The 12,926-nt window shown below is 38.4% G+C and overlaps 1 protein-coding gene across 7 annotated transcripts in view; it reads left to right on the top strand.

The window, feature by feature from the left end:
- Nucleotides 1-12,926, top strand: part of PREX2 (phosphatidylinositol-3,4,5-trisphosphate dependent Rac exchange factor 2) — a 125,333-nt gene that overhangs the window by 38,936 nt on the left and 73,471 nt on the right. For all 7 annotated transcript variants that reach the window (XM_077352209.1, XM_077352211.1, XM_077352208.1 and 4 more), the window contains 5 exons: nt 4,209-4,342; nt 4,803-4,906; nt 5,680-5,829; nt 9,414-9,558; nt 10,724-10,824. In XM_077352209.1, coding sequence (XP_077208324.1) covers nt 4,209-4,342; nt 4,803-4,906; nt 5,680-5,829; nt 9,414-9,558; nt 10,724-10,824 — 634 coding nt within the window. The remainder of the gene's footprint in view (nt 1-4,208; nt 4,343-4,802; nt 4,907-5,679; nt 5,830-9,413; nt 9,559-10,723; nt 10,825-12,926) is intronic.

The raw sequence follows: 12,926 nt of genomic DNA, 5'->3' as shown, positions 1-12,926 counted from the left end.
CAAAATTGAGAAAGGAGTTCGGCAAGGCTGTATACTGTCGCCTTGCCTATTTAACTTGTATGCGGAGCACATCATGAGAAAGGCGGGATTAGAGGAGTCACAAATTGGGATCAAGATTGCAGGGAGAAATATCAACAACCTCAGATATGCAGATGATACCACTCTAATGGCAGAAAGTGAAGAGGAACTAAAGAGCCTGTTGATGCGGGTGAAGGAGGAGAGTGCAAAAGTTGGCTTGAAACTCAACATCAAGAAAACAAAGATCATGGCAGCCGGCCCTCTCAATTCCTGGCAAATAGATGGGGAAGAAATGGAGATAGTGACAGATTTTATTTTCCTCGGCTCCAAGATCACTGCAGATGGGGACTGCAGCAAAGAAATTAAAAGACGCTTGCTCCTAGGGAGGAAAGCTATGGCAAATCTAGACAGCATCCTAAAAAGCAGAGACATCACCCTACCAACAAAAGTGCGTTTAGTCAAAGCTATGGTATTCCCAGTTGCAATGTATGGCTGCGAAAGTTGAACCATAAGGAAGGCCGAGCGTCAAAGAATTGAGGCTTTTGAACTCTGGTGCTGGAGAAGACTCTTGCGAGTCCCTTGGACTGCAAGGCGAACAAACCGGTCAGTCCTAGAGGAGATCAGCCCTGACTGCTCTTTAGAAGGCCAGATCCTGAAGATGAAACTCAAATACTTTGGCCACCTCATGAGAAGGAAGGACTCCCTGGAGAAGAGCCTAATGCTGGGAGTGATCGAGGGCAAAAGAAGAAGGGGACGACAGAGAATGAGGTGGATGGATGGAGTCACTGAAGCAGTAGGTGCAAACTTAAAAGGACTCCAGGGAATGGTAGAGGACAGGAAGGCCTGGAGGATTATTGTCCATGGGGTCGCGATGGGTCGGACACGACTTCGCACATAACAACAACAAAGTGTAATTTGATTTTATTTCACTGATTTTATTGAATTTGATTCTTGCTAGCTGCTTTGATCACATTCTCACTTTGATCATTTTGCTAAGCATTTTGTGGATAAAATTTCTTGGATCTGTTGTGACTTGGGTTCTGCATTAGCAATAACAGGATTGGCTTGTCCCAGAGTGCTGATTTTTGCATTTACGTGGGCTACCTTTCAGCTTGTCCAGTCTGAGAATGTGAACTGGATACTTGGAAGTTTGAGGCCTACCCCCTTTTTGTACAACCCTTGCTCCTCCTGGCTTCTTAAATCTGTTAGGGTGGTTCACAGGGGACTGGGCCTGTGAGACAGTTAAAGCCTCCCTGATCTATTATGCATGGCGTTGTGGTGGGGCAAAAAGTCCTGCTATCCACTGTGTATGCATGGGGGAGGAGCTCCCCTTGCGCACGCCGGATCCTCCGGTGCAATGGCCCCACACATTCAACACGAGGCCGGAAGAATTGGGAGTGCTTCGCAGTGGTGGCAACAATGGTGGGGCATAGAGCCCCACTGCACAATCAGGGGCATACAGCCCCACTGCACAATGGCAGTGAGACACATGCTGCTCTCCCACCATCATGCAGTGGGGTGTGTGGAGATGCCTCTGTCAGCTTCACGGAGCAGTGGAGCTGGTAGGAACAAGAGGAATCCCTGCAGGCACACTGTAGGCCCGGCTCCTCTGATTATGCACAGGGTTAGCCTGACCTAGCCCTCACCTGTTGGGGGAGGTCCAGCCCTAAAAATGGGCTATTCCCTGTTCCAGATGCAGTTACACTCCGCTTAAAGGAGCAGGTTCATAGCTTGGGGTGCACCTGGATCCAGGGTTCCTCTTGGATGTATAGCTGGCACAATAGCCAGAGGTGCCTTTCAGCAGCTTCAGCTGGTGAGCCAACTGTGGTGTTTCTTGTCAGAAAAGATCTTGCCATTGTGGTACCCTTGAAGACTCTCTGGAGGGTACAATTGGTACAAAATGCTGTTGCCAAGGTATTAACTAGAGGGGTTGCAGGAGCCAGCTATATCACTCCAATCGTGTTCCACCTACAATGGTTTCTACATGGTTTGAATCTGTTCTTTAGAGTACTTTTTAAACAAATGATTCCAATAAACTAATCCTAACACCGCCTGCGGCGCCGCAGCCGCTGCGGGCGCCGTGGACTAAATAAAGCCGTAAGGGCTTGGGGGGGAGGAGTTAGGGCGGGCTCTGTCCGGGATGAGGAATGGTGCCGATTGGCCCCTTCCTCCGGATAGCCCATCGGCGGGGCCAATTGGCAGGCGCTTTGCGCCTGCCGATTGGCCTCGCTGATTCCCGCCCTGCCGACAAGGAAGCAATGCGCGGCTCGCAGTTGATCCCTTGCCGGCGGCCTGACGCGGCGGAAGCGCAAAGCGCCTCTTGCCGCATCAGGCCGCCGCCGCGGGAGCCCCCGGCAGCATCGCACAGCACGGCTGGCAGGGGCTCCCTTGCCTAGCACCCACTGTATTGTTATTACAGCGGGCTTAATTACTAGTCAATGAATAATGTTAGAAGTCCATACTAAAGCATAATATAGTTCTTTATTCAGCAAAATTTTGATTTGTACAAATTGCTTAGATCTTCAGATCTGAAAATTTAGGTAGCACTGTGATTCAAAAGCTGTTCATCATGAAGCAAATCTCAGCGATTTCAGCAAGGCTATATTTAGTATTGCAGCCCAAGTTTTGATATTTACAAATGACTTTGGCTTAAATCCAGAAAGATGCATCTAATTTTCTCCCTAAGAACATTCCTCTGAGAAAGGCTTTACAGAACCACGGTTAAAATATTTCCTTGTAGTGCTTGCAGAAGAACAATTTGAAAGGAGAAACAATGTCAAGAAAGGATTTTTAAAAATATTCTAACACATGCATGGATGGTATCCAGACATGTGTACCAACACTGTAACGTTAACTAGTATACAATGAAGTGTTTAATCTAAAATCTGCCAGGTGATAATGCCTATGAAGAGTTCTGGTCAAAAATAATTTTTCCAATAAAATGTAGTGTGTCTTAAAAATTTTCAGTGCAGTTCTGATACTTTGGAATTATTCCAGAGATATTGTCCAGGATTATCTTCTTTAATGTCTGTGGTATATAATCACACATTTTCTACACTTGAATTGGGTTAGACATTTATTTGGTGCCTAGTTATGCAGTGATTCTGTAGGTATTTTAATTTTAATTCAATATTTTAAATTATATATATTCAATATTTATTTTTCCTAATGTGCTGAATGTTCCTTTTTCACATGTTTCAACTTTTGTTGTATTGTTTTGTTGAAAGGCCCATGTGCTGTGTAGATTTCCTTTAATAAATTAAATGAACAGTGAAAATAGATGGATGTCATACATCCTTATTTCAGTAATTTAAATTGTAGCATTATGCTATAAGAGTTTGAACAGGTAATGCAGAGTGCTATTGTTGGCAAGGCCTGAATGGAGATGTCATGCATATGCTCATTAACTCTTTTTGAGAAAAGTATGTTAACGACATGTATCCGACAATATGCAAGTGGAAACATAAATTGACAGTGCAGTTGTATTCATGTCAGATATCGTGCAACACCTACTGCTTTGCTCCCAAATCCTGGGACCCAGAAGCACGATCTTGCACAAGAGGAAATATAAGAGATATTTTCTATAAGTCTGACATTGTGCAAGCAGCTATCACAGTTTTCGTACTGCATTTCTGCTTGCTCAATAGTTGTAGGAAAAGTGGAAATTATGCATGCTATCTAACCCATTGATATCATGGGATGTTAATTGCTAATGTAACTTAACATTGTCTTGTTGGCTGTTTTGAAGTACTATATTGGACCTGTTGGTATGGAATTATAGTCCAATCCTTAACAGAGTTAGATACTTCTATTGAACTCAGTGGTTTTAGAGGTTGTTACTGTTTATGAATTCATTGATTGGCACAGTTCTGGTGAGTACAGCAGGAATGTTTGTCAATGTAGTTTGGAAATGAAGAAGTCTGCCATTAGTTATGGACTCATATAAAAGCATTTGGGCTGTGGCACCTCTAATAATGTTAACTTATTCTAAAAGACAAATATGACCTCAATCAAAGAATTAGTAAAAAAAAGTTGTTTATTGAACATTTGAACATGACATTCCCTGATACAGTAAATAATAACAATAACTTTTTTTGACTGAAATTGAAAATTAATTTGTATACTAAGCTTTATAAAGGTTAATTTTTAGATTTGCAAACATCAATCTTTTGCTTTTCCTGTTTGTATAGGGTTCTAATATCACAGACACATGCACGGAAATGCTAATGTATGGAGTCTTGTTGAAAATCTCTGCAGGAAATATTCAGGAACGGGTGTTTTTTCTTTTTGACAATCTTTTAGTCTATTGTAAAAGAAAACATAGGTAAGATATTAACTGATGCTTTGAAAGTTGACATCATAAAACGTGGGTTTTATTGTTAAGTTATTCCTGATACTCTGAGGAAACTGGTTTAATTCAAGTCCATGTATTTCATTTCTGAAATATGGAGCTCTATCTTGTCCATAGAAACAACATCAGAGAATTAGGAAAAAAAATTGTTTTAAGGATAGTTCCTTTACCCTGTAATTTCAGCTATAAAGAACTGATGAATTACTTTGTCATAGGATACAGAATAAAATTAAGAACTTTGAGGATACAATTAATTGCTAAGTATGTTTTGAGTCATGCTGAAAACAGGTGTTCATTTTTTCACTTTCGGTACTATCCAGTGGATTCCTTCTGTGAAGTAAGGTGCATTTCTCTACTGTAGCAAGGCACTTGACTAAATTTAAGAGCCCTTGGATCTAACCCATTGCAATTATGGCTCTTCACCCCTCCACAGACGATTAAAGAACAGCAAAGCATCCACAGATGGACATCGATATCTTTTCCGGGGCAGAATAAACACAGAAGTAATGGAGGTGGAAAATGTAGATGATGGTACAGGTACATGCATCTTAACCAACTAAAAAATACTTAATACTTTTTTCCTTGATATATAGCATCTTTCTAGGTCTGTTTTATTATTTTGGTAAGATGTCATAAAGTGATGTTCAAGTAAAGCTCTGTGCCCCAAGGGCCACACTGTGAATATTATAACCCCCCCCCAAAAAAAAGACAGAAAATAAATATATGAAATAATGAACATCAAACAACCAACATTAAAAGTGAAATATATAGAAATGTAACAGACCTATTTATGCACAATGAAAAGCATGATCAAAATTTGTAGTCCTTTTACAGATAGAGAAATTTAAAGTCATATTGCAAATGGATTCGAGAGAACTACACAAACTCTAATACACATATGCTATGTGAATTCCAAATAACACATTTCAATAATACTTCTTCAGCCATACAATATACACAAAAATATTGTTCCTTTGAAGCTGCAGAGTCAATATAGCTGTTGGTGATACTCCCTACTTGAGATGCTGTGATATGTTTGCCACAGCATCTCAAGTATCGAGTATCCTCAGCAGCACTACATTGACTGCTAAAGCGGAAGCATGCAGAATGGAAGTGGGTAGGGATGTATGTAAAGATTTAACAGCAGCCACGAGTGCCATAGCCCTGATAGGTCAGTTTATGATTGTCTTTTAAACATTATGGTTGGTTCTGATCATGGGTCCCTGGGGTACATCTAGTTGGATCTTTTGTGTGGTGTTGGTAATCACTTTTTATTGTCTGAAGTGACCTTTCTACTATTCATTTTCCAGCTGACTACCACAGCAGTGGCCATATTGTTATAAATGGTTGGAAGATACACAATACTGCAAAGAACAAATGGTTTGTTTGTATGGCAAAAACAGCTGAAGAAAAGCAAGAATGGCTGGAAGCTATTCTGAAAGAAAGAGAGAGAAGAAAAGGTGAGTACATAAACTTTACACTGTATTTTTTTTCCTGAGTAGATTGTGTTACACTTGGAATTGACTGTGTACTTTTTTTGCCATTGTTCCCAGCAATAGAAGATATGTAGAAACTAAAGTAGCCTTTCAAAACCTCCTTGCTCTATTGCCTTCATTCATACTTTCCTACTCCTTGTTCTGCTTGTCTAAGCTGCAGCTCTAGAATCTTTACAGAAAGGGCTGATGTTAGATTTTCTTTTTTTTAATCTCTGTCCAACAAATATGTTTCCCCCTCTCTGTTCATTCAAGTAAAGAAATAATGGAAATAAGGATTCAAGATACAATGTAGTAGTGCTATATGGCCAAGGGTATGACTTGCTATAAAAATGAAGAAAACTCTAAAATGCAGGGGAAATGCCAAAATACTTTTGATGTTTCTGTGAGTTGCTAAAATGTGCCAGTACTCACTAAATATATCAATGAACAATAATCAGTTGGTGGTCGGCTATACATCACACTAGTCATAGAAGTAAAAGAAGTGCTACCTGGATGGCTACCTGGAGGAACAATTACATTTTACTATCAGTGGGATGTTTGCAGTTTGTATCAGGATAGATATTTGGATATCCCAATCATAGTTGTTTTGTGTGAGGGAATAGATTCCCCCACCTGGGCTATGTGAGGACCATACATTTCATGCAAAAGAACCTAGTGGGCGGTATTCTGCAAATTTGGGTATAGGGTACTACAGAGCTAGATTTCCCTGCCTCTCTGTTCTTCTAGCAACTACTTGAGACCTCTGAAAAGCTTTGGAGGACATTCATGGAAATAATCTCTTGAGTATAGAGAAATCTAAACAAGAGGATATTTAACTTTAATGTTTAACAGAAAAGCACTCTTTTCTGTTACCCATTTCTATGGTTTGGTTTAACTTTGTAGTCACTAACTGTGTGTACTTTAGGGTGTACTTTAGGGTGGACTACGATAAGGTGGTAGAAAATCTGTGACTGGATCTTCCATTTTTAAGCACCTAATTGGATTGTGGTACAGGTTTAAAGTTTCTATTCTATTTAATTTATTCCCTAGTTATTTGGGTAGTGGTTTAAATTGAGATAAACAGTGCTGGGGGAAAGGAATAAAACATCTCTGCCAGTGCCATAGGCCTGCTCTGATTTGCTTCATTGCCCATGGCTGCCTTTAAGTTTAAAAATCTGCTAACAAACCTACTGCTGACTAATCTAGCTTGGTCACATGGAGGAAAGCAATATTTTTCTTAGTTGTCTATCTTCAGTTGAGTCTTCCAGAAAAATATAATTGTTTTGGATTTGTAGATAGAAGCTACTGTGGCATAGGAAAAATAGAAACTAGCATTTGTGCATGTTTCCTTTTATTTGTACTTCTGATCCTGTCATTATTAACTAACTTGATTCTACAGCTGTATTTCTGGTTCCCTTGGTAACTCAACACATAGGATGCAAATCAGTCCATTCAGACTTTTCAAATCACTGTGGGCTAAAATCCTATTGAATGATGATGTTTGAAAAGCATCAATATACAATGAGCTATGTTGTCACTATATATTTGGCAGTATGCAGATATGATAGATATGTTCTCCTTTGTATGTCTAAAATATCAGGATTATCATATTCTATTTTATGTTTCCTAGCCAAGTGTGTTTATGTGACCCAGGATAGCAAACAGCTGTTTTTCATTATTTGTAGATTGAAAGAGAAGGGGTGGTATATGTTACATTTTAGACATTACCTGCATGTTTGTTTCTCTAGTAATTTTAATAGTTGATTGTTGTGTTCAAGAGGAAACAGTTTCATTTCATCCCCATTTTTCTTTTTCCTTCATTCTGACTGGCAATTTTGATTTTAAATGTCTATGTTGTTATTTGTAAGTAGTCAGCCTAGATTACTTAACTGAAAATGCCTTAACTTGGGCAATCTTTTTTCTATTTCTGCAGATAAGGATCTCTCTTTTTTGTTTATGGGCAGTATGAGTCTTAAGATAAAGGAAGTATAAAATAACTAGCAAATCATCACCAATGTTTGTTTACCTTGAAGGGAATGATATCATAATGGATAGTTTTTACTGGTCTGTAAAAGCAGGCATGAGTTCCAGAGTGTCTTGTGACTACCACTGAAGGTTTCCAGATTTTATTTAGGAGTTAACCTGTTCATAGGAACCTTAAGTGATATACAGTTACACCGGTCTGCTGTCCATGGTCCCTTTCACTTCCCCCTGCTTGGAAGTGGGGCGAGCAGCAAAATGGAGGGGTTAAATGGTTGTGAGCCATTTAAACCGCATAGCTGACAGGTAGAGCCACTGTGCTCAGCAATCAGGTTTAAATGATCCAAGCAGTCAAACCAAACAAAAGTCCAGGAAATGTTTGAGGAAGACTCCTTCCCTGAGCATCAATTCAGATGCTACTAAGTGGGCTGAATTCTTGACAAATTATAGCTTGTGAATTGGTTCATGCCCATCCCTTCTCACACTATAAAGAGCAAACAACTCCACATGGGAGGCTTCGTGCTGGGCTGCAGACTGGAGTTTCAGATGGGGCAGGTTGCCCTGCCTCTTCCTGCTCCTGCATGGGAAAGCATTTGGCCCAGTGCACCTTGTCTTCCCTGGATTTGTGCTCCTCCATGTGAGCTGGAGCAGCAAACTTCCCAGTGTGGAAACGCTCTCTCTCTATATATATAAAGTACTACAGACTTCCCCATAAATACTAAAGATGGGGTACGCATTTTTTTTCAAAATATAATAGTCAGCTACAGCTACTGATGAACTATTTGGATTATGTTTTCTTGTGGGTACCATGATGGGGAAATGACTGATTGTCCTGCACTTAGGGTGTCAGGTTACTTCAAAGTGGTGCATGACCCTTGTCACTGGAGCACAAAGCTAGTTCATAGTGGACTAACTGATCCAGGCTGTCTTCCTATGAATTAGTTTAAATAGGCTGGGAGGTACTTGGACCCAGGTCACTACTGGCACGTCCTGGAATGTCTGAGGCTGCATTTTGTATTGTCTAGGATCCTGCAAGGAAGTACTATCCTCAGCACAGTGCTCAGGCCATAAGCCATACACCAAGAAAATGTTTAAGAATACATGGATAATGTTTGTTTATTTAGTATGCCTTTCCTTCCAGGCAGTTCTCCAAAACGATTTGCCCAATAAAATCAATGTGTTTTATAACATGCGTGCATCAGGGACTGCAACCTCAATTTAGCTCAAAGGGCTTCTAGAGAAAGTGAATCTTCATTTGTTCTGTAAGACCTGTCAAGGTTTTACCTTTTATGGGATTTCCACGGTTTGCAGACTTCAAAAGGTCCTCTTGTGGGATTCTAACCACATTTCAGATTAAGACTATTATGGATTAAAAATAACCTTCTAGAACTGAGCCTGGAAACAAATTGGAAGTCAGTGAAATTTAATTTCTATGTGTTCATGTGACTGTGGCTATCCCACAGGAACTCTGGACCGAAGACATGTATTATTTAATACGTCCAAGATGTCTATCATCAGTTTATCAATAATGTAATAGGTACAAGTTTCTGGAAATTCTTTTAAAATTATGTTTTCATTTTGTTTGGCAGGTTTAAAATTAGGCATGGAACAAGATACATGGGCAATGATTTCTGAACAAGGAGAGAAACTTTACAAAATGATGTGCAGGCAAGGGAACCTGATCAAAGACAGAAAAAGAAAATTAACTACCTTCCCCAAGTGTTTCCTAGGGAGGTATGTGCCATTCTTATTTCAGCTGTTATTATTCATTTATTATATTCATATACCGCCATCCCTGAAGGCTCAGGGTGGTTTACGCCAAACATTATGATACCTTTATACTCAAACATCTTATCTGCTATATTAAATTATTTCAATTGCTGCTAGGATTTAAATCTTTTGGCTTCTATTTGACATTTGTTAGTTTTGTTTCCTTAATTTTGGTGAAAATGTATTTATTGACAAGAATTAGTTTCTTGCCCACTACTAAATACTCTAAAGTAGGATTTAAAATTAAGCATGAAACAAGCTTTAGTTAGTTGAAGCAACTGAACTTGAACTTCACAGCAGGTTAAAAAAAAAGGCTTCAATATCTCCATGAAGGAGCAGAGGAGTGCAAAGTTATCATAACAAATAAACTGGAATTTGTTCATAACTCATTAAAACAGGCTTATTACTTTTCTGGATCCTCATGTGCAATAATAAAATCAAAATGTTCTGTACATTGATTCAATTATATTTAATTTCAGAAACTTTAAAGGGATCATATTTATATTAAATACATAAATATATGAAAGGGACTATATTTAACCCTATTTAACTTTAAAGAGGGAGAAAAGAGTAATGAATAGTTAAACATCTCTGTAAATGAACATAGTTTTATGAATTTATTCACACCAGGTGCCTGTGTACAAGATAAATGTTCATCTTAAATAAAAAGGAGGGAGATGGTTTTACAACAATTGATTGGAAACAGCCTCTATTGACACTACTCAAGAACTATGTGGCCATATACAAATTCAGAGTGCTAGGCTTTTGTGATGTACACCTGAAAGAAATAAAAAAACCTAGATTTTTGGATGTGTGGCATGCATTGTTATATAGTATATTAAAAACTGACTCTGTCCTGTTGCAACCACAGCTCTGCTGCTACAGCTGTTGCCACAATTCTTCCATTCTTGGGGAATGGCTCAGTGGTAGAACACCTGCTTGACATGGAGAAGGTCCAAGATTCAATCCTCAGACTTTGGAGAGCCACTGTCAGTATGTCTGGACAATAGTACCCCAGTGAACTAATAATCTGATCTGATTTAGTATAAGGCTGTTCCATGTGTACATTGTTCCACTTCTTTTTAGAAGTTTTAAGATAATATTCTTTTAAACTTCTTTTTGTAATTAGTGAATTTGTATCCTGGTTGCTGGAAATTGGAGAGATTCACAGACCTGAAGAAGGTGTTCATCTTGGTCAGGCTTTGCTAGAGAATGGCATTATCCACCATGGTAACTGATTTAATACAACATTTCATATATACTTATTTAAGATTCCTTATTATCTCTAAGTGTGTCATATGAAGTGTTTGACTTCTCATCTTAACACATTTTCTTCAATTATTTTGTTTTTGAAGAGTGTAGCCATGGATAAGACCCTTGGACCAGTGGCGTTCTTCTGCTAGACTTTGCCTTCCTGATTACAACTTGACGGGAGAGATTGATTCCATCATTATGGGATGGAGTGGCCCTAGGCCTGTTTAAACAAGCCAGGGCAAGTCCTTTTGAAAGCATCTTGAATCCTATAAGTCCTGGCAATTCAGTAAAATCAGATGTTCTCAATACTAGTGTTCATCTGGGCAGGCTTGGAGGGTTGCATGTTGGATGTATTCCTATGCAGGGCACTGCTGCTTAATTGTATGGGGATTAATTTCTGAGATGCTATATAGTTCTTTTTTATGCCAATGGTATAGAATGTCTACTAAAAGTTGTTGGGAGGATTTGCATGAGGATTTGAAAAAGCTACATGCTGTTGTTTCTTTTAAATGAATGCTGCTGCTATGCTGCTGCTTAGCTTAATGGTTTGTTTTTTGCAATATATGTGTTTTATGTTTTGTGATTCTAAGCCAATTCAGCACAGTTTTGTTAGGGAGCAGGCTATAAATGAAAAGAGCAATATATATATATGATTATACATGCAACCATAAATGATGTTACATGTATCTTCTTGTTTCCTGTAAACCGCCCTGAGCCTTCGGAGTGGGCGGTGTATAAATATAATAATAATAAATAATAATAGTGCAGAATTACACCCTTTAAAATCTATCGGCTTTAATATAGTTCTGCTTAGAACTGAATGGCAAGTATGGTGTCATGGATAAATCCTAGCAACTTATTAGTAGACACAACTGTCTTTTTTGATACTTTGCCCTACTCATAAGAAATACAAATTAATAAATGCCACTTCATATGAATACAATAGAATGCTTCATATCATAAATCCAGTTAATTTATGTTGATAGGAGATGAATAAATAATCTAAAGTTCTGGAAAGGCAATAGACAAAGGATGGGTAGCATGCAATTCTTGCTTCCTTGCAGCCCACCCACTTAAACATATCCCAATGCTGCATGCAATTATTTTTCATGTTGCTAGCACTTCCTTCTATTTTATTTTATTTTATTATTATATTTATATACTGCCCTCCCCGAGGGCTCAGGGCGGTTTACAGAAAACAGGGAAGGATATAATTAACACATGTTTCCTGTATTCTACTCAATAATTCTGTAGTCAATTAAAACAATTGTTTTATAGTAAATGTTTTGCTAAAAGTTTTTTTCTCCCTGTCAAGTTGCAGCTGACTTAGGTACGCTGTAGGGATTTCAAGGCAAGAGATGTTCTAAAATAGTTTGTCATTGCCTGCCTCTTTTGATTTCCTTGGTCATCTCCCATCCAAATACTATACTCTCAAAGTACATGGCAGAACTTAGGGGATGTTGTACCCAGGTAGTCAGTACTAAAATTACACCTATAGTCCAAAGGCACTCCAGGAATTATTTTAATAGCTAGCATGACACTATATTCATGAGGCTCAACCAAATAATACTGAGAGGTATTGTGACAGTTTGTTGTTTTTCCTTGTCTGCTTTTGATGGAACATAAAATATGCATTCCCAAAATAATTATTAGTAACAAAGCTAATTGTTTTTTATATTTATTTTTGTTTTATTTTTATTGTTTGCTGTCTTGGGAATATAAATCGGGTGTAAAATGAAATTCATAAATTATGTGAAAATTTGGTTAAATACCAAGGATTGGCAAATTCGCAAGTGCTACCAAAATAAAATTCAAGTAAGGTGGAAGTGATCCAAAAGGATAGGAATTCAGTAAATGAATAGCATACAAAAAGACAAATTTGATTGTATATTGGGACAAATAATTTCAATTTAATACAAATACTGATGGATTGTGATTGGGAAGAGATTATGGGATATTGGCAGAAAAAAAATTATTTATTTAATTAATTTATTTAGATTTTTATACTGCCCTTCCATACAGCTCTGAGTAGTTTACATGGAACATCACAGGGTAATTACATGGAATATTGTAACAAA

The sequence above is a fragment of the Paroedura picta genome, chromosome 9, assembly GCF_049243985.1.
Source record: "Paroedura picta isolate Pp20150507F chromosome 9, Ppicta_v3.0, whole genome shotgun sequence".
Taxonomy (NCBI): domain Eukaryota; kingdom Metazoa; phylum Chordata; class Lepidosauria; order Squamata; family Gekkonidae; genus Paroedura; species Paroedura picta.
The sequence above is the reverse complement of the archived record's forward strand: the minus strand, read 5'-3'. Positions and strand labels throughout refer to the sequence as shown.